The 22,980-nt window shown below is 42.6% G+C and overlaps 1 protein-coding gene across 7 annotated transcripts in view; it reads right to left on the bottom strand.

Moving 5' to 3' along the window:
- nav3 (neuron navigator 3) overlaps positions 1-22,980 on the bottom strand; it is a gene marked incomplete at its 5' end in the record, with an annotated part of 204,596 nt that overhangs the window by 135,340 nt on the left and 46,276 nt on the right. For all 7 annotated transcript variants that reach the window (XM_083935402.1, XM_083935401.1, XM_083935398.1 and 4 more), the window contains 2 exons: positions 11,137-11,189; positions 14,069-14,186. In XM_083935402.1, the coding sequence (XP_083791528.1) occupies positions 11,137-11,189; positions 14,069-14,186 (171 nt within the window). The remainder of the gene's footprint in view (positions 1-11,136; positions 11,190-14,068; positions 14,187-22,980) is intronic.

Consider the following 22,980-nt stretch of genomic DNA (forward strand, 5'->3'; position numbering starts at 1 on the left):
TTGTGCACCAGCTTTTCCCAGATGTTAAATGTCAGATGCAGTTTCCTCTGCTGAAATGGTCAGTCAGCAGTGTAAAATCAGCTGCAGCGCCTCTTTGTATTTGTATAAATTTACATTTCATCCCACCCATATTTTGAGCCAGTGAACAGTAATGCCAGTAACGAGGCAGTGTCGGTTCTTTAGTAAGTAAGGACAAACACAAGATTGTTTTACAGCGAGTGAGTGCTGTAGCCAAATAAAGCTGGACTCCCAGTAGATCCTTTACCTTATTTGTCTCTTTATTTTAGCATATCGCTGGGGTCATAAACAAGAGCATTAGTGTGTAATGACTGAGAATCCTCAAAAGAGTCAACAAACGCTGCTTTGTGCAGCCTCAACAGCATTTTTTCTTTCGTGTAAGCATTAAAAATAAATTCAAAGACAGGTCATGGACTTTGACTTTTCACTCAAACACAGTGGCTGTTGTTGTTGTTTCCAGTTATTGAGGCGGTGCAACTGCCAACTACAAGCCTGCTTTTGTTCAGGCAGTGAGGAATGAGCTGGATGCTCAGTGATCACTTACAGCCAAGACACTTGCCATGTCACGCTTTTGGTGGCTCAGGAGGGTGCCAGCACGAGTTAACAGCACAAGCCAAGGTGAGCTGGTTGTGTATTAGCTGCCTTTGGCAAAGATTTAACAACACCAATGGGTGAAAAGAAGACATTCATGAGAAAGAGAATTCCTCCTACTGTATATGCTCCATTCTAATCAGCTTACGACAGAGAGAATAGGTAAAAAAGGCATGATTGATTCATATTTTATTACGTACCGTAAAATTGCAACATTCAGTGAATAAGAGAAGGTCGGAAAGAGTAAAGATAGACTGCAGCTGGTGCATCACAGTCAAACAAACGTTTTAACAAGCCGGCTCATTGCTCCCTTAACAGAACATCTGCCGATGTCGTTCAGTTATAATGAGTGATTAAAAGCTTCCAATTGAGCTACAAGTGATCCTGTAACGAGCCTCTGGGTGCTCCGTAATATGAGAGGGTCAGGCTGTGCACCAGAACACACACTTGCTGTGGAACAAAAAAAAAGATGGACCCCCAAAGAAACTTCACAAGAGTCAGATAGAGAGCGATGGATGTGACGTTCACACAGTGTGAGAGCAGTATGAGTTGCTGAGCTGCTGAGGCACTGGAGCAGCAATACATTAAAAACGGGACACTCACACTCACAGTCCTTGGTACTGGTTCTAGATATCCAATACAGGTCATCACTCATGATGATAGCATGTTCTTTGACTGTATGGGGATGAAAGCAAGACAAATATGAGTTGATCCAAACAACATAAACAGATGCATTAAAAAATGATCTCCTCTCAATATATAGATGAAAAATGAAGATAGATAAAAACCAACTATTCCTGTTGAAGCTATACATGGCAACAAAAAAAAGACATCTGCAGTGGACAAATTCCGTCCAGGATTCAACCTCAATATCATATGTACTGTAGAGTGCTCTCTGTAAAAGCCCCTGCTCGTGTGTTCATCATATCTTTATACTACATTGACATGTGACATTGCAAAGCAGTATAAAATTAAACTATTATCAAGGATACGTTTCAGCATCTCTCAATTCTCAGACAATTCTCTCTAACTTCTTGCAGTAAAAATGAGAGCAGAGCATGCTTCTTCTTCTGGTGGTGACATCTGAATGAACATTTGCTTCGTCTCCACAAATAAAGTGCCAAGACACTTGAAAGTTCATTGCGAAAGGTTAATAGATAATGAAGTTCCACACTAACCTGGCCAATAATGCTGCTGTGGTTCAGGCTTGGGTCGGGCATGGACAGAAACTATTTGGGTTTATGTCAGGATGGGCAAGATTTCTGGGGGCCAAATCATAGCTTAATCCACTTACTCCTGAGAAATATCTGTCTCTTTAGCTGTACATGCTCCACGATGTCCCTCAGATAATAGCTGACTTTGCCTGGACAGGAAGTCTAGAGTTGATTTGTCAGCCTCTGTGTTTGGATATGTCATTGATTTATTCATGGTCATTAATGTTTTGAACAAAAACTGCCTTAATCTTACTTGCCAGATTTTCCATCTGACAAGTGATTTGATTATAGCTCACCTCTCTTTCATTATGCATCTGGACAGTGAACAAGAAGATAAAAGGAATAATACCCCTGTTTAACTACAATATAATTCCAGTAAATTAAACTAAACTATCTAAACTACCCATCTGCATCTCCTCTCTTTAGGCCACTTCCTGCCGTCGCTGGCCATGCACAATGACATCAGGGCTGTTTCAGAAGCCCACAGTTCCCATCATCCGTTTATATGTGTGTTTCCAGACTAACTGACTTGCATAATAGGTTAGTGGCCCCACAGCCAGGGCTGGTGTAGTAAAATCAGCGACCTGAGGAAGAGTGTCACACAGATGCCAGTAGGCCTGGCAATGTAGTAACCCGTGTCAGGGGCTCAAATTAGGAACACGGTCAATTAGAAGCAGAGATTAATGGCTGGTTGATGATGAAGTGTCAGGCCAGTGAAGATGATACTACCGAGTGGCTCTTGCTGTTTGTCTTCTTGTCTGGCTGGTGTGCAGGCTGCCAACAGATGGGGCCCAGATGAGACTGGCGGGCTTTTATAGTCTCCAAGAAACCCTAGACTCAATTAGGCCTCAAAGGCTGCACACCAAACCTGCTTTTAAGGCCAAAAATCTGAACAGTATGACTTTTCTAGTATAAGTCATCACTTTGTTGATTCAGATAGGTTTGTTAAGTTCAGTTAAAAGATTTAAAGCCACTGAAGACGTAGTAAAACTAAAAACTTAGCAGGGCTCTAGGGATGGAAATGGATGTCTGTCATCCAGCCTACCACCTTAGTGCAGAATAAAACAACTGTTAGATGCATTGCAATGAAATTTGGCACAGTCTCCCTCAGGACCCTAGGATCTTCATCTAGCACCATCATCAGGTCTGATTTTCAATTTGTCTGATACTTTGGTTAATGACCAGATACCGCCATCAGTCTCAACTGTATTTTGTGTTGCTAATTAGTGAATGTTTACCACCCTAACCCTGGTGAGGTCATTGTGACCATGTCAACATGTTGATGTAAGCATTCCAACTGCTGCTTTGCACAAGTACAGCGTCTCAGAGCCTTGAGCATAGCCATCATAGTAGTGATAGTGACTGCCTCACTGTCCATTACACTATATGATGTTAAAGTGTGCCTCTTAATTTCAGCTGGTTTTAACTTTTTCTTAGCACAAAACTAGCACCATTTAATAGCAATCTCATATCTGCAACTGAGGGGTCATATGGTTGTTTCTGTGGCTTTAAGTTAGATTGCAGCCAGGGAGCTACAAGGTGAGCTGACAACTGTGCTTTCACGCACTTCAGCACCACCTAACTCCACCTAATTTATTTTCCATTATGTTTCTATCATTACACCTATTTAAAGTTTCTTCCTCATTTTCAAAAAAATGTTTCTTCTGACATCACAATGTATTCAGAAATGGTCTTTTATGTGCTAAATTCGGACATATTTAATATTGCAACAGTGTTTTTCCAACAGGGCAATGCAACTAAATTATCTTGAAATATGTTGTGCACAAAGATTTGACAAACTGTATCGCAATTCACAAAAACGCTCCCTGGATGTAAATCAACAGGCAAAGAAATTAAATGGTCAAATTGAACTGGATTGGGCAAGAGCCAAGACTGCGGAAATAGCCGATCTGAATATGATCCATGACACGCTTTCAAATCCAATACCAAAAATGAAAGGCGACGAGGAAGAGTTGACTTTAACATGATGAGCTGCTTGATGTAATCTTTCCTATCGTAACACGATCTGCTGCATCTTTGCATTCACGTACGATTTTCACTGTTTGTATTTTTTCCAGACATCCTTTGCAGAGGTTGCTAGAAGCACACACACACACACACATACACCCACACACCCACACACAAACACACACACACACACACCAACACACACACACACACACCCACACCCACACCCCCCCAACACACACACACACACACACACACACACACACACACACACACACACACACACACACACATAAAGTGAAAATGCACAGTCATCCGTATTGCAGGGAAGCGCTCTTTGGATTTCTAATGATGTCTGTCTGTAATGAGGATTAGTGTTGCGAGGCTTTAATATTTTCTGCTGAATGGGCCTCTTTAGGTCTCCCGCCTGCCGTTCTCGTGTTTGAGCATGATTCTTCTTTGAAATGAAAAAAAGATTTAAAATCCTTCCCTCCATTCAAAAACCTGGGTGCGCACACAATTTAGCTGGATGTCTGTACAGTTATGGGAAACTGCACCGTCAGAGGGCATGAGGGTTTACATGGGGGAAGGATTGCAAAGTGTGTTGAGAGGTGACTGAGACACTTAAAGGCTTCACACAAACGCTTTATCCACAGAATGCATTTATAGTTTTACATCCTAGTATTTAACTGATGCTTTTATCCAAAATCGCAAAGTCAAATCTATCCATTTCAAGATAAGTAATCTAGAAGAAGGGAGAACCATAGGTAGAGGTATGATAGGAGAGGACATTATTAACTAAAGTGAGGGTGAAGACAGATACAGATACAAAATGAACCTAAACTTCAGTCTCCAAAGCTGCCTCACATCCCTCTCTACCACTGAATCATCCATGTTCAACATTTTCTCTACTCTCTATTAGTACTGTCTCTACTACTCTCTATGATCATGAAGCTATAAAACAGTAAAAAAAAGACAAACTCAATGCAGTGGAAAGAAACAGAACCAGACTCAAATCTCAGTAGAGTTGAAAGCCCCTCATACCACGCTCCTGTCATTCTTCGTTTTCATCATCGTCACTGGCTCGCTCAGCGGTTGCAGCTGATTCCTTCCGGAACCAAATATGTGGTCAGGGGTGGGGTTCTGAAGACAAGCCCCACTCTCAATGTCAAGGACACAATTCCAGCAATCATTAGTCCTTACACCAATAAACCCAACCAGATCTATTCCCTGAATAAATCCAGCCGCAAACTCTGCTGGGAAAACAGGCATGTTTGCAATATCAACCAGTCTGACCACTGGTAATTCCAGGCCTCAAATGTGTGGAATCTCATTTGCATTAAGAATGTAGATGTGTCTACATGAGATGAGGCCTAGAGGAAATGCAAAAGATAAATACTTATTCTTCCATTACTGCGAGCAACTACTGCACAAATGCAGCCAAAGCCGGGGTCGGACATTTTGTTGTAGATTTCTGCACGTTTGCTCTAACCTCAAGAGAAACATTAGGAAAGGAAATCAGTGTGCAGTGTTTAAAGTGGTAAGGCCAGGGATTTGAGGGACCTAAAAGAGGATCAACAAGCTGTTAGTTAAAGACTGGAAGTTTAACTGTAACTCCTTTTCATTGCATTATTTCCAGTCTGTGAAAAGTTATGGGACAGGATTTTAAAAACTATAGCATTTTAATCTTCATTATCACATTTTTCAGCAACAGCTTGACCTTTTAGTATTCATAGGTTATACCTGCACAATATAAATGCAGACTTTTATCAGTCACTGTAACAGAGACCGAAGGTTGACTATTTTACATAATGTTCCTGATGAGAGCAAATTAGAGCAAGTAGAACTTTTTCAGTTCTTTGCTGTGTTTTCCCATGAGCACTCTGGGCAGTCTAGGTCATACCTTTTGGCCCTATAATGCACTACACTGTTCTACTGTAAGTATTCAGTATTCAGGTTTCTATTTAAGGCATGGAGTGGCTGGTTGAGTTCAAATGAAGATGAAATGTAGATATTAGGTTGATCTGATCAAGTATCAAATATATAGAATATACTGTACTTCAAGGGTTCAATTTTTGCCACACTTCAGTTTCCCTACAGTTGACAGCGTGCAACACTAGCTAATGCTAGCTTATAAATGGAGTATGATAACATCAACAAATGGCCGCGAGAGTGTACACGTATTCCATTAATCTTTTTGTCCAGAGCTTTTTAATATTAACTTATGACATAGCAAAATTCAGCCTTGAGTGGCTGATGCAAGCATACAGATCCAGACTCCAGGGGCTGATCTGGATTGCTTGCCTTTTGCAAATGACTTTATCAGCCGATGTTAGGAAGAAAACAATGCATGCAGTTTACCAAAGTTACAGCTGGCTTGCTAACCTTAGCTTCTTTGCTCGGTAACATTAGCTCACCGTAACCTAAGCTGAGGTTGACAGGCTGGCTGTGGCTTGGTTGTGCGATATGAATATGCTGTTGGTTGCTTCATGGCATTGGCTGATGGAGTAATTTGCCACCAGCAAGCTAGAATTATCTAATTTTACAGTATTCTGTCAACATGATGCCAGTCAATCTTGTTCAGTCTCCCTTTTTCTGGCCGACATTAGCTTGCGCCTACAGAGGGCGAGCATGAGCAACATTTTGCTGACTCGTTCACTTAATTGCCACTGGTCTCACCCATAACAAGGGTTTTCTGAACGTTACACAGAGAACCTTTAAATGTTACCATTCAGAAATGGATGCAACTGGAGCATTTTGAAACAAAATAACTTTGGAAGGTAACCAAGGAAGTGAGAGGAATTAGCGGCTATTGGCAGATATCTATTGGAATCCATAGCAGACCTTTCTTGGCTATTACTTTTACTGACCTTCCACACATTGGCCAGGTTTTCTGTTGGATAAGCTCTACAGGAAGTGATAGAACCTTAACTGACTTAGGGCTCTCTTGCATTTTGAACACTGGATTTCGAGAAAAAGAGTGCATTATCTATGCAGATTAGCTGTAAAGCTTGCAGATGCTGGTGCCGTGCTGGTTTCTGCTCCTCAGCTTCCAGCAGCTGCTCAGTTGGCCTCAGCCCACTCGCCAGGCCGTTAGTGACCCACCACTTAGAGAAACAGGCTTGTGCAGGATCACTGATTCAAGTCCCAAAAGGGAGAAGAATCTGTGCAGAGGAAGTAAATCAGACTCATCTGCCCCACCACGGACAGCTGCTGCTACTGTGATGTCTCTGGCCAAGGAGTTTAAGCTCCAGGTGGTCGGTGGTCAGTGGCAGGTTCCCAATATTCACAGCTTGCGTCGTCAATATGCAGCCAAAAGTTAAAACATTGTTTGAGTTATTCTCAGGATGGGGCAAAGGCTGTCAGTAAATGACTAAGGTTTCATATTGATATCAATGTTTAAGCCCAGGGGATAAACAAGTCGAACAAAATACTTGTGCACTTGGAAAGCAATATGTTCATGTGTCATCACCTTGATCTCTGGGGGTACTTTATTTAATTTAGTCCAGCCAAGGGAAAAAAAGGCTACATTACTGACCATTAATTCTGGTCCGGTTCATGTTCACACTGACTTTTTCACAACAACATTAAGTCACATGGACTGAAAGGTAAGCCAGGGATAGGACAGTTTTCCTGCTGCGTCATCAGCCCTACATTGGGGGACATTAAATTCTGGTAACTTAAAGCCAGTGATGCTTCAGTATAATGTGTTACAACTCAATCTCATCTCATGAATAAGCAGAACCAGACACAGGAAAAAGAAAGAGGTGTCTTTTACTGTGACTGAGATAGTTGATGTAGGCATATGATTGCCGCTTTTCAATTCATTGTTAATGAGGAAGTTGAAAAATAAATGGAGCACTCACATGCGCTGATGCTCATTTGTGTTGCCATGGTTACCATATGACTTGTACAATTTGCTTACACAAGCTGCCTATAAGAACACTTCCTGACAGTTCATGATTTTTCCAAACAGTGGCTCTGCTAGTTGGCTCCATCTTTGTGGATGGTGTGTGTGTGTGTGTCAGATGCTTCCTTTCCTTTGGGCCCAAACTATAAGCAACCGTGCTTCCTCAGTCTCCCAAGCCGACCAGAGTCTGGACCCTCTGTGGTCAGAGCAGGTGGTGGATCAATGGGCTTAGTAAGTGACTGAGACAAGAAGCGAGCTGCACACACACACACACACACACACACACACACACACACACACACACACACACACACACACACACACACACACACACACACACACACACACACACACACACACACACACACACACACACACACACACACACACACAAGCACACGTTGCTGGCATATCAATCCACATGCTTGCAGCTCCCCCTTGGTGACCAGTGCATCAGACTGGACTCAGCTGTTTCCAGCAAGGACCAGACTTAAAGTGATAAAACAGATCAGTAAATGCACAGGAGTTTATCTTTCCCGAGCTGGTATTAACACACAGAGTTCACACATCAGGGGTCACCAAGGATCACATGATCTTGACATTTTCTTGCTTGGTGGCTCTTTAATGTTGCTTTTCAAACAGAGTGCACAGTCTGCTTCCATTGCAGCTGGACACACCATCGAGTAAAAAATAAAACAGCTGAAAACTGCGCTAAACGTGTGAAACCAGTTGTAAAATACATTCTGTATCATTCCACTGATGGGACCCTGAGAGTTTGTCGATACTTCTCCATTAATCTTTCATTGCTAGACCTACCTCCACAGTGTTTTGTCAGCACTGGAGAGAAGTCTGGCTGCACTGCTTATCATTCTGATATAGAGGGGGAAACATTCTGGCTTGTTAGTACTTCTTTAAACCAATCACAATTGTCTCGGGGGGCACTAAGCCCAGCATGCAGTGATGGTGCCCTTTCAAACTACACAGCAGAATGGGAGGAGAGTCAGTGTCTACATTTTACAGGGAGGAGAGTCAGTGTCTACATTTTACATCTTTAATCAACCATCAGAAACATTGAAGTGCTGTCACATATTAAGACAATGTATATGGTAAAGAGGAAATGAGTCAAATTAATACAGAGCTGCTGAACAGTAAGCTATACATATAAAAACACAACTTTAAGAAAAGGCCACAAAGGCGGGCACATAGTCAAGTCCAAACACACCCCTCACCCACAGTGTCTGACAGAACGCCAAAGCAGCTAAACAGCTTTTAGTCACTTTTAATGGCAGAAGGGCAGATGCCAGGGATAACCAACACTGCATAAACACTTAGTCAACTCGAGTACAAGTGAGGGGTAATTATCTCAGAGTGACGACAATCAGCGGTTATACAGCCCGTCATCTCGTTAACAGAGGGTAAAACAACACGCCAGCATAACTCAGTCCCAGGGCAGCCAGAAATACAGATTACTGAAAACAGCACAGTAAATCAAGCATGTCACTTTAAAGGCTCTACTGTGTTATGGTCAAGTGGTGATGTGGTCACTGCTGTCATCACCAACTCTCTGAATTATAAAGACGGTCATAGTTTGTGATCCGAGTCGTTACTACTGGCTGCTTACCCTTACCCTACAATGCAACATGATTGTCTCTCTGAGATGACCAATATCAACTGTGACACTGAAGCGTGACTTTGTATATACTGTACACTGTAGGACTAAGTCTTTTCCTGTTCATGAATTCATCTTTTGTGACTGTGAATTAGTTAAATGTTTCTCATAATGTGTTCCTATGTGGGGGAACAGATTTTAGCTTTGTGCAGTGGTTCCCAAACAAGGGGTTGGCCCCCTCCAAAGGTTCACAGGATAATCTGGATTCTGTAATCATCTCATCTCATCTCATCTTCAACCGCTTATCCGGGGTCGGGTCGCGGGGGCAGCAGCTTTAGCAGGGGACCCCAAACTTCCCTTTCCCGGGCCACATTAACCAGCTCTAACTGGGGGATCCCGAGGCGTTCCCAGGCCAGTGTGGAGATCTAATCTCTCCAACTAGTCTTGGGTCTTCGCCGAGGCTTCCTCTCAGCTGGATGTGCCTGGAACACCTCCCTAGGGAGACGCCCAGGGGGCATCCTTACCAGATGCCCGAACCACCTCAACTGGCTCCTTTCAACGCAAAGGAGCAGCGGCTCTACTCCGAGTTCCTCACGGATGGCTGAACTTCTCGCCCTATCCCTAAGGGAGACTCCAGCCACTCTCCTGAGAAAACCTATTTGTGATTCTGTAATCAGTGCTTTTGAAATATTGGATAGAACTTGACGTCTTAAGGCCCCAAACAGTTAGTTTAAAAGAAACCATCTGATAAGTTTACGGGGGAAAATCTCACTTTGGTGGAACTGCAACTACAACTCATGGGCTGTGACCTGGAATCAGTCCAGGAACATGCCAAAGAGATCTTGCTCGCATTCAATTTGAATCTCCACATGTGGGCACATTCTGGACACTTTGATCAAATGTGGGTCTCGTGTCATCTCCCTTCCACATGGGAGTTCCTCTCCAAAGTGCCAGCAAACAGAACCGGGGTTTGAGCCCAGCTGAGACCTGCTGTTTCTGCTACTCCTTCTTCAAAAAAGTGTGTCTCGTGCTGCCACCATTACAAAATTAACCAAACATAAAAGAAGGCTCTCTTTTTCGCAACAAAATCCATTTTAGATGCACATATTACGTGGGAGTAGCTTATCCCCACAAACATATATCTGATCAGGCAGGTTGCATTGAAGAGTCAAGTGTTGACACACATATAGTATGGACCGAGTTGTGATCAGGTACATGTGATCACAAAGGTTGCATTGAAAAGACAAGAGTAACCACAGCCATAGTTGTCTGAAATGTGCCAAGGCACCCCAAAGTAGACAGCCGTTTGTATGACTGACAGATAATAAATCTGAAAAATCACAACAGCTGTCAAACAAGTGTAGTGCAATAAAGAGTACAATACACTCTGAAATGTAGTGGTGTGGAAGTATTAAGCAACAAAATGTTTTGTTGAATAGTGATTTTAGTCTCATCTCTTGATCAAAGGATTCAAAACAGAACACTGAGGACAGGTATAGGGAAAAATTCAACCTTAATTTTGTCTGTAAGTATGTTTGTACTTCAATAACATATATTAATATTAAGGTCACTGGATGTTGAGCTGTTCAGAAACTGGATGGAGGCATCCCCCAAATGCTGTGAAATGTAGTGTGATCTTTACTTTACAATACTGGCTCCCTGTAATCTGCAAATGTAGGTTTATTCTACTGCTACAAATGTAAAAAATCATTACATCTTAACAGCAGAACAGTCTGCACTTCAGTTATTCTTCATAAATATAATTCTCTCTCACAACAGTGCATTAAACGATGGATGAAGTTGAATATAAAATCTGAAACACTCACCATTTGCGACTGGCTCCTGGGACTGCCATTGATATCCTCCACCTTCTCATTTGCTGCGTGAGAAAGGAAATGAAGAAACGAGATGTTTACTGTCGTCCCATACGCAACTTTAACATCCCGACACCCAGTGACTTTTGAGTTCAGGTGCACATATCCAACGAAAACTCTGTTGAGGTTAGCATGAGTGTGTGTGTGTGTGTGTGTGTGTGTGTGTGTGTGTGTGTGTGTGTGTGTGTGTGTGTGTCTGTGTGTATGTGTGTGTGTGTGTGTTGAGGTGCAGAGCGATGCAGGAAAGGGTCTGGGAAGCAAAGCTGCCTAATTTGTCAGCTGCCGCCAGAGAATTACTGACAGGCCAGCTTGGCCTCATTGTCTGTTCGGGTGAGCAGGGAGGGTAAAGTTTCAATCCAACAGAGAGAGAGAGAGAGGGAGGCAGAGAGAGAGGGAGAGAGAGAGAGAGAGAGAGAGAGAGAGAGAGAGAGAGAGAGAGAGAGAGAGAGTGAAGTTGGAGAGAATAAGAGAGCAAGGAAGTTAGACTGGTTGAAAAAACGAGGAAGACAGACAGCATCAGTGAGAAAGTAATAGAGAGGAAAATGTGTTTTTAGTGTGTGTGTGTGTGTGTGTGTTTGTGTGTGTGTGATAAACATAGGGAGAGGGAGTCCCAGAAAAAGGAAAGTTCAGACAAGTAATGAAGACACTAAGAAAGAGGGAGAGCAAAGACAGCAGATGTAAGAAGAAGAAAAATGTCTGAAAAGACACAAAGACAAAACTGCATAAGAGTCCGTGCTGGGATAGAGTCGCTTCAAAATGACTCATTATTCATTATTGTGTGATTATTGGTGGGTTCAACAAGCAGTCACTTTGGAGACATTTATCAACCAAACAGGCACCATGTGACTCTTTTCTACCACGATACATTTGTTGTGACTGTTGCTGTGTCCCATCTTTGTGGTTAGGGTTGATTATAAAACCACGTTTTTTTGTTAAGATTCTTTATACTAGAGTAATGAATCCATACGCCCTGATCTCTGGTCTGAGCTACAATGTCCTGCTACTTCCACCTTTGCTTCAGAGACACAACAGAAATAACTTGTGTGGACCAATGTGGTCTTTCTCTATCCTGGCATCACCACTCTGAATGTGTCTTGGTCTGGAACATATCAGCTCTCAGTTTAAGATAAAATTGTAATTTTTGATTTCCAAGGGGCGTTATCAACAGTGAAGACCAAAAAGCCTATGGATCCAATTAGGTAGACCTACAACCAATCAAAGCAAAAGGGCGGGCTTGGTCTGTTTTGCAGAAGGAAAAAACCCAAACTTTCTCACATTACAAACAGTACACTAACATGTGTTTCTGAAAACATTTTAGCCAAGAAGAAGTGATACAGTGACAGAACCTTGATTTATAGTTTCACAGTTTGATCTGAGCTCTGTGCGCCTGGTAACCAGTTAGCTAGTTGTATTCGGTAACTATGTGTAGTGACTTAATCCAAGCATGATGCTACTCTGTCAGTCATTTTCTTAAAGCCCCCTCCATAATAAGATGGATGGTTGTGATTGGTCCACACACGGACTGGTCGGCTGGAAATCTGTCTGAATGTGCTGGGGGCAGATGAATCTGCCACAGCAAATGAAAGATGAGTTCCTCAGATTAGTCTGGTTTACAGGCTAGCCTTTGTCAGGTAAAAGTAAACGTGGATCATTTTAGGTAATTGAACCCAATCTTTCCAAATCTGTGTGGCAGTGAGAGTGTTCACTGGCATACTGGCATATTTTGTCAGCTCACTCATGCATCTTCAATCTACCCCTGTCCATCAGACCCCTGGTGAGACAGCAAACAAGCTGCCCCTTCTCTAGATTTCAAAGTAACAGTATTCATAACTGTAATGTGATCACTACAATTCAACTGTAATCCAAGAAAAGGATAACACATTACTGAAGTGGGTGAGTCAGTGATGTGTTACTGCCCACCACTGGTAGGAGCAATTACAAGATAGAAGACAAAGAGGAGAGAAAGAGAAAGTAAGATCAGAAAGAGGAATGAAAGACATGAGGGGTGAGAGAGACAAAGAGAGAGAGACCTAGAAAAAGTTCAACTGTGAGATTCGGAGAGGGAGAGAGCGACGAAGAGAAGCAGAGCGCCAGAAAGGAAGAGAGACATAAAAGGGAAGAGAAAGAGAGACAGAAGGAGAAAAACGTAAACCGTCTCTGGGGTGCGATGGGAGACACATGCCTTTGCACCCCCGGGTGTCAGAGCCATAGATCTCTGCTGCTGCTGCTCGCCCAGCACCCAAAACAAGAGATGGCTGCTGCGATTTGGCCCAAATATCTGACTGAGGAACGGCTTCACTCCAACATACCACAACAAAGACCAACTTTGTGTGTGTCTATGTGTGTGTGTGTGTTGGTGGCCCTTCATCTACCAGACAGAATGAATTATAGAAGCCCACAGAGTTTTATTACAGCGGGTAACACATGGATTTAATCATCTTCGCTTATTAATATTCTTTTTAAACATTGATAAATATACCTGACGTCAGAGACATTATACTGTTTCTGTAACATCTCTGTCACAATAATTATGTTATAATTACAATTATTACAATTGGATGTAATTTAGGTGGGAACTTTATTACTTGATGACAGATTAATAGATACAGCAGTAGATAATAGAGAAAAGATAGGCACGTGTGTGTGTGTGTGTGTGTGTGTGTGTTTGTGTGTATGTGTATGTGTATGTGTGTGTGTGTGTGTGTGTGTGTGTGTGTGTGTGTGTGTGTGTGTGTGTGTGTGTGTGTGTTGTGTGTGTGTGTGTGTGTGTGTGTGTGTGTGTGTGTGTGTGTGTGTGTGTGTGTGTGTGTGTGTGTGTGTGTGTGTGTGTGTGTGTGTGTGTGTGTGTGTGTGTGTGTGTGTGTGTGCGTGTGCGTGTGCCAACCTATGATCTGAATGATCTGTGCCAGCAGTACTCCATCGGTGACGTCCTGGCTCAGGTCCTTGATGAGGCGCTGACATCCAGACTTGGCCAGGTAGTGATTGGCCCAGTCTGTGTAAATCTGCAACAAACGACAAAACATCCTGTCAGTGTCCTGTATGTATGTGTGTCTGTGTGTGTGTGTGTGTGTGTGTGTGTGTGTGTGTGTGTGTGTGTGTGTGTGTGTGTGTGTGTGTGTGTGTGAGAGAGAGAGAGAGAGAGAGAGAAACAGAGAAAGTGAGTGGAGGTGTGTGCGGCCAACACTGCAAGGTTTTACATATTTCACACTTTTCAGCACAGTGGATCCAAAGTCATTCAAATATAGTAGAGTTTTCAAGGACTTTTTGTATTTTGTCTGAGCAAAATCATTAGCTTCAGTAATTCAAAGCAAAATATCCTTTCACAACATTTTATTTACACTCTAAAGAACCTCTTGTTATTAAGCATATGAGATCTAACATAGCATTGCATTTATTGACCTACTAATGCAGAAAAGCATCCCAATCATTAGATATGTTGTCAGGAAACTACGAACATGGATGACTACATACCCTATGGTGTCCCCATTGCTTAATAGGCGTGTTTGAGTCTCACATTCTCAAAAACTACTAAAATGATGCATACATTGTCAAAAAGCACTTTAGAGAAAACATTGAGAATGAGAATAGTGTAGAACAGAGATCAGCGGACATGGGTGCCACCATCTCCGTCTACTCTCCAAACACTCTCTCCTCCATCCATATCTCCACTATTCAAACATTAATATTTGATCAATTTCAGGGTTGAACGGAGAGCTACACTGTTGGTGATCTTTCTCCATGGGATTCATAAATGCTCCCAGCAAACACTTTGACATGGATAGATGTTAATGTGACAGCCCGCAATGACAAACACAGGACCCACATTAAGGACAATGTTCAATCTTTCAGACGTCTGCTGGACATTTAGTCTTCTTTTGCTTTCATAAGAAGCATGTTAAGTGAAGTGAAAAGGCCACAGATTCCCTCACAGGGCACTGTAGAGAACTCAAAAACTGATAAAAAATAAAATAGAGGAATGAGACAAAGTAAGCTTAAAGCAAATCAGAACAATGTTAAAACGGAATCTTTCTACAATTTCAAATGATTTCTATTATGAATCAAGTCTTAATGAAAACATCTTTAACAGGTGGATTCACTCTCCTGAATGTGTCTCTAAACCCGGAACAGCAGCGTGTCAGATAATCTTTTGTATTGTCACCTAAACCCCTTAACAGCCGCTTTGTCTTTCATTCAAGCCCATAAGCCAGTTTATAAGCGACGCTTTGTCCGGTTGGCGTGGACTGATCTGGACAGCTGCTGCAGTTTCACCGGGCTCTAAAGCCGATGCCCACAGACATCCTCTAAAGGAATCAAGTTCTTTTGTGTACAAATGTTTCCATTTTTTGAGAACTTGAGGATTGAAGGGGCGTCCTCCAGAGCAATCCTGGTCCAAGCACCTTGAGTAGTTTTAAGAACCTTAAAACTTCACACATACTTTTTTTTAGTACTTTCTGAGGTTTTCCTTCCAGACTTTTCTCACTAAGAACCAGACAGCACCTGAGAAATCAGAAATTACATGAACTAGGTTCACTGTGTAGAGGGTGCATGAGTTTGATGCAAATTTCCACAGACAGCCATGGTGGTACATGTTTCTTCCTGCTAGGCTTGAATTAAAATTCTGGGACCAAAGAAAATCTGTACCAGCCCATTTAAAGACACTAACAGCTACTCTGCTGCCTAACACTTTTCTTGTTATCCCCGGATTTAAAAAAAAAAAAGCATGAAAGACTTGAACGGTTAAAATCCCCTCTGAAATGTAAGATCTTCGGTGAGCCTTGATGTCAAAAAGTAGAATAATTTCAGATGTAAAGTGGATTAGGCGTATATACTGTATGCTACACTTCCTGTCAATCAAACTGTACAGTGGAACTGTAAAGTCTTTGTATCCTGCGGATAAAGTTTGTATAACTAGAACAGGCTTCCCAGCATCTCCAATGGTAGACGTTTCCAAAGGAATTCCCTCATAAAACTGGTTCCTCATGATGAAATAATTCCTTTTTCCCCTCATTTACCTCACACACTGCTCACAATTAAAAGCATTTCCCTCCTGCTCTTTTCTTCTTCTTGGAAGAGACGCTCCTTTAAAGATGCCGCCTCTCAGAAGTTTGAATCTGCTGTGGTTTCCTTCAACTTCCTTCGACTTTCTCCGTGATGAGAAGTCGTAAAGTGCGAAATTAAAAAAAAAAGAGAGAGCCGTCATAGGGAAAATACACACTGCCACTTAGACCTGCTAGCAGAGAGAGGCGCGCACACACACACACACACACACACAGCAAATGAAAACCCCATCCCATCAGGGGTCGGATAAACAAACAGGAGAGCGGTAGGATGAAGAAAGTGTATATGAAAGACAGAAATTAAGAGTGTATATGCTGTCATATTAGGCTGCAGGAAAATCCATCAAGGCTTAACACAAGCGAGTCCATCAGAGACCTGGGACGAAGAAAAGGAGGGTTTGATCTGTTACACTGTTTTGCCAGCCACTTCCTGCTGCCATACATTACCCTCTCTCTCTCTCTCTCTCTCTCTCTCTCTCTCTCTCTCTCTCTCTCTCTCTCCCCCCTTAAAAGGGAGCAGGGACAGAGGATTAACGCTTCTGCAGAGAGACACAGGGAGGTAGACCGTCAAAGTAAAGGCTCAGTCACTCATGTTCCCATCCAGATTCTCCGCACTAAAACAACAACGTGCATAAAGGTTGATTGTGAAAGCAGCTTATAAAGCCCTATATTTACATGTGTTGTTAGCAAGCCCCAGCTAAGCCAGTGATAGCTAGCTGGGGCTAGCTAGCCCTTACTTCTCCTCGGAGGTATACGTCAGCCAGATGGACGTATCTCCCTCCCCCTAACATCACATCAATGCCCTTTTTTGTTAAGAGGCAATGAGGTGGAGTCAAAGTCTGACAAGATGGCAAAGCCCATAGGCGAGTACGATTGGATGAAGTTGAGAGAACGGACCCCGATGGCTGTGCTACATCCATTTTCTATACAGTCTATGGTTTTTGGGCAGCGACCTATAGTGGCTGTTGCCATTGTTGCACAAGCAAACGAGGAAATAAGGTGACGTAGTTATAAGAGCCCCAAACTCCTGCATAAGGAGTAAAGTTTGGGTGATGGATCATGGACGTATTATCAGCCTTGCAGCCAACCTTTTCCAGTGGTCACTTACAGTATAGCAACAAAAACATCTCCCTTTGGGCCAAAAAGCATTTTCCCCATAGACCACTATTGTAGAAGAGACATTTGCGAACCAGTTCATAGGACACCTCGAACTGCAAACAAGGTCAAATATGACTGTTTATATTATGATTGTTTAATCCATGGCGTTTTTGTATTCGTGACACTTTACTCGAGCCGAGAAAAGCGATTTAAGAACCTTTAACATCACCCTAATGGATTGAGCAGGAATTTGCAGGCCAGCAGGAATATCACTACTGAGCATGTTCAGTGGGTCGCGTACCCAAAAAGTAAATGTGGAAGAAACCTAGACCTATGCGCCGGCGAGCGATTCTCATGGAAGGGAATAGGCGCCATAAAAGGATTCTGTATCCAGTTCTTATAATACATCCATGTGGTGGCTAAGTCAAACAAACACAGGACTTTCACCCTGGAGACCCGATGCATGTGTCCCATGCAAATTAACCAACTTTAATCATCAGCTACAGCCGTGACTCATTTCAAGCCAATCCATGATATTTTCCTAAATCTAACCAAGACTTATTGTTACCTTAACATAGCCACATAGTTTTGTTGCCTAATCTTAAGTAGCTCAGTAAACAATGTTAAATAAAATGGTCTTATAATATAGTTATTGCCAATCACCCTATTATATCGTTCAGGTATGTGTACAAATTTCCCCATTTTTTAGTTCAAATGTTATCTAAATATCCAGAAAATCAGCAAATGAAAATGCTAATTAAAGCACATTTCCATCCACTGCTGTTATGCAAATATTAGAAGTTGAGTGCATCAAAAAATGAAGAATTGGTGGCTTTCCAAATTAAAATGACACTTCAAAACAGGTGGATGAAGGCACACTTAATGTTTCAGGGAAAACAGAGAGGTGTTTCAATCATTTCCTCAACACTTGTGGACAGAGCTAGTAAGAATTGAGGAGAGGAGGTAGGGAGTTCTCTAGATACCTAGGGGATGGAGCCATACCCAGTGGAAGAATTCAATTTGGATGAGTTTGTGGCTGAAATAGCCAGCTGCCTCTGCATCTGCTGCAGCTCTTGGAGGGAAATGATTACAATAAACACACATCTTCAGGGCTATGCACTAGCTGTCTGGCTTGGAGGTCAAACTGTATTTGCATTTGGTTTAGAAACTTTGTTTTATGCTGCATGGGGCTAGTGGATTGGCTGTGTTTACCAGAGCAGGACAACACAGCTTCACACAGACTGACAATCACAAGAAAGTACACCAAAGCAACTTTAAAATCCTGCTCTGATCAAACACTCTTTTTGTCTGTAAACACTTGTCTTGCTTAATGGAATAAAGCCTCACTTTAAGAATCACCAAAGGCTCAAATCAGCCTCTGAAAGTATTCCCAAATAAAATTGTACTCTTGGTGCACACAGATCTGGCACTTTCACACTAAAAACTGTGAAAACAACATCACTGATGACACACAAACAAACAGAAAAATGACCTCAAACCTATTCTTGGCTTATTTTTATTCCTTCACAATGTAGCAGCAGGTAACCATTAGAATTTCATCACATTATTTTGAAGTTATTCATTCACAACTATTTAACCCTAACAGCAACTTTGTGACGGCTCACCATAAAACTCACCTTCTTTGTTTGTTTTAGTCCGGCCCACTCAGGAACAGTGTGTGTTCCAACATTCTCTTCTTAACTGAAATTCATCAACTTGTGGAAGCAACACCTTCATGTTGGCAAACACTTTTAGCCAAAATCCAGTTATCTGAAGAAATCTGCCAAAATATGTGAATCAAAACCCTTTAACCACCAACTTCTAGATCTTCACATTTGCCAAAAGATCAGGTTGAAATATTGTAAGGAAATAATAAACGTCTATAGATCTCAGACAAATCCAGGCAAAGAAGATAAGAGACTAGAATCAGAACAACAAAGATCTTTTTCGATTTTCACCTCAACTTCAAGTTTAGTTAGGAGAATAAAAGTATGTTTTTAAGGCTGCAGGTGGAACTGTGATGTCCTGGGTTTGAACCTGACCTGGGACCTCTGGACCCCTCTTTTCTCTGACCTTTCTGACAAAGCACAAACATCAAAGGAACACTTTCAAGAAGCCAGCCTCCTGTCTCTAAGTGAGCACCGACTCACTGATCCACTCACTTCATGACTCCCCGGTGGTGCTCGGAGTTCAGTCTGTCAGCCTCCAGCACTCGTTACCCTCTCCTCTTTGAATCCCAATCGCTTTGGGAAGCAGAACGGGCGCTACGACAGAGGCAAAACATCAGCAGCAACGCCACCTTCAGTGGTGCTGACTGAGACTACTGACATCATAGAGACACACATGCTGGAAGAAACAACACATACACACACACATACACACACACACACACACACACACACACACACACACACACACACACACACACACACACACACACACACACACTGATACAATCTTTAGAAATTCCCAAGCTATTCATATACAAGCAAACACATACACACACACACACACACACACACACACACACACACACACACACACACACACACACACACACACACACACACACACACTGAACCCCCCTCCCCTTGCCCACCCTCCTTCCTCTTTCTTTCTTTCGGCAGCCAGCATCAATCAGCAGAAGTCCTCTGTGGTGATGTTATCCTTATTGATGGTACATAAAGTCTCTTTCTTCTCCTCCTCTTCCTCTCTTCCTTCACTGCAGATCTGTCCCCTCAGCACCAGAGATCCCAAGTGATGCTTACAAGCAGCCGGCTCTCACCCTAGAGCAGATAAACTGCCTTCAACAGTCCTGATCACAATGCAGTGACTACAGCTACGCAGGTATTATTGGCCGAGCCTGCAGTGGCACTGTTAAGCCTCTGGGGGGAGCCGGGTGAAAGGAGAGAGAGAAGAGACACTGGAGTGAGAGTAGAAGGAAGTCAAACTCTGCAGAACTCACTACATCTCCCCCGTATTTACCAATGCACTTCCATTGAATGAATGTTAATGTATAAGCTCTTTAATCAGGGCATCATTCCAACACTGTCAAATAAATAAAGAAGTAAATTGCATTCAGGGGGGTTGTGCATATATAGTCACTTGGAAGACATTTAGCTGTGTAATGCTGTTTGATACAGGCTAACCAGAGACATCTCTGCTGTGGCTACACTGGCTCGAAAACCTTGGCACCGGTGCGACTCCCGCATGGGTCCTAAATGTAATTAAACACAGCATAACGCTGCATTAACTAAAGGAGCCATGAGGCAACAGAATCAATGGAGCCAGGATTTGATGCAGCTTCCTCCATGTTTCACATGATTTCCTTGTCTGATGACAAACATGGAATGGTGGAGGGAAGGAAAGAGCCGTGATCGGATGGCAGCACCGCTGACAAGTCAGTTTACGGTGGGAAGAGACAAAAAGACAGCCACATAAAGTCAAAGTCAACAGCAAAATCTGTCCTGGCTGTGCTGTAGAATTGACAGGTGATCTCTGGAAAGAACCAAGAAGTAGAAAAAGGAGAATTTGGGCATTTCATTCCTGTGTGTTATAAGAAAATAATATATAATGTCTGGTTCCTCAATGTCATAAGTTCTGGCTTGAAGACGTTGCTGATTTTTGTATAACTATTCCAAAAGTAAAGCTAGTGTAACTGGACAGCTGTGTATTTGCAATAGCAAATTGTAGAGGAAGAAAAAGCGAGAATCCATTTTTCTGGGGTCAGATCAAGCATTGCATCATCCTGGAGATAAACAACCGCGAGCATCTGCTGCTGTCTGTGTGTCCAGTGAAGAAGAGGTTCAGATGAAAAATAACTATGAGATTTCAGAATTCTTTAGGGGCCGGCAAAATTGTCAGTGTCCAACTGTTTATCAATGCACCTGGAAGCTATTTCAACTATATAAACCTTTTTGGTGTTTCCTGGGATAAGTCTGACGCTTCTCTATTCCCTCAGAAACCATCATTATCTTGTCCTGGGAGTGAAAGAGAGAGGCCTCATTCAAACCCACCTAATCCTGAGGTAATAGCAGCAGGCAGCTTTCCAACATGGCTCGACTCCAATCTCGCAAACACCCAAGTGGGGAGTTTACGCCGGCAATATACAAATCGTAGACTCAAAGTTTCCTTGCGGCCTGGCGCTAGTGAGGAGGGATCAAAAATAATAACGTTATTTACGTGACAGCGTTCCCCACAACAATTTTAAGAGGCAGACATGGACTGCAATCTGGAGGATATGAATGGGATGAGCGGGACGCACCTTTGTTGCCTGGCCAACTGTCAATAACAGCCAAGTCTGGGTGTATTCATTTAGAGGATTTGGGGGCGAGAGGAGATCTGTCCAGTTGTGTTTACAACAATGATAAAGCGGCTTTACACACAGTGATAAAACGCTAATCAAATGCAACAACAGATGGAAAATAGAATGAATGAATGTGAATAATCGATTTATGCATGTAAGAATGAATATGGGGCTTATTAAAACACACCAACTCACTCTAATGTTTCTTTTCAAAAGAAAGCTCCTTTGACTGCCGAGCCAAAGTCTTACTCACTGTTTCCTGAGAGCCTATAAAGCGTGCATCACTGTTTGTTTGGCTTATTTTATCCAAGGAAAACTGATTAGCATGCTGCTTTCAAGGTCCTGCGGCCATCTGCATTCATTTACATTTACACATTGTGAGCAGCACCCCCGAGAAACTGGACATTGCTGCCACTTAGGTAGCTACAGCGCAAGATAGGTCAATTTATTTTCTAAGCTATTTTGGGGGATTTAAACCAGCACCTACTTGTTCCAGGCAGCCACCCACCAAATGTCCTGACTGCGATGAGTAGATAACAGGAGAGAAGCGCATGCAGCTAAATATTGAAACATTCAGTCTATGTTTGGTCTGCCAAGCCACTTTGTCGTTTCAGGGGAAATCCTGAGCAGAAAATGACATAATTGCATGGCTGGGAGAAGTTTGGACGCACAATTCATATTGGATGTGCTCGCACACGTCAGTCAGCGCTGATCTCTCATGGTGCGGCAGGAACCGAAGACCAAAGAGTGAAGGGAGGGAGAGAGAAAGAGGGGATGGTCAGAAAAATGACAGGTCCAGAACAGAAGACCGATGAGCACTACACAATTTGGAGACAGGCAGCAGCGGGCAGACAGGGACAAAAGGAGGACAGATGTGTTTGTTGACCAAGCAGCAACATTTTAAGGTAGCACACAGGGAAACTATTACATGTAGTAGCTTTCCATTCTTTTTTTTTGAGCTAAAATATCTGCTATCATTCTATTTCATAGAGCCAGCCTTGCACATTGAGGACGTATCCAAATCATTCACTCACTATGAAACACCAAGCACAATGTTACCCTGCAACTGTGTACATCAGCATCAGCACATCCATTCCCTCCTGATCTCTAACCTACACAATGGAAATGTATAAGTAGCTTTGCCGAAGGAGAGATTCCCTTCACTGTACGGACAACAAACTGAGTAATTAAAGTTCAGAGGCTGGTTCATGTTTATGAGATGGAAACCCATCAGATGCTGAAGGAGTAATTTTATACAACCTTCAAACACGCATCCTGAAACACTAACGCTCTTTCTCCCTGTGAAAGTAGTCTTGACCCCAAAACAGAGGCCAA

Source organism: Echiichthys vipera (assembly GCF_963691815.1).
Source record: "Echiichthys vipera genome assembly, chromosome: 20".
NCBI lineage: Eukaryota > Metazoa > Chordata > Actinopteri > Perciformes > Trachinidae > Echiichthys > Echiichthys vipera.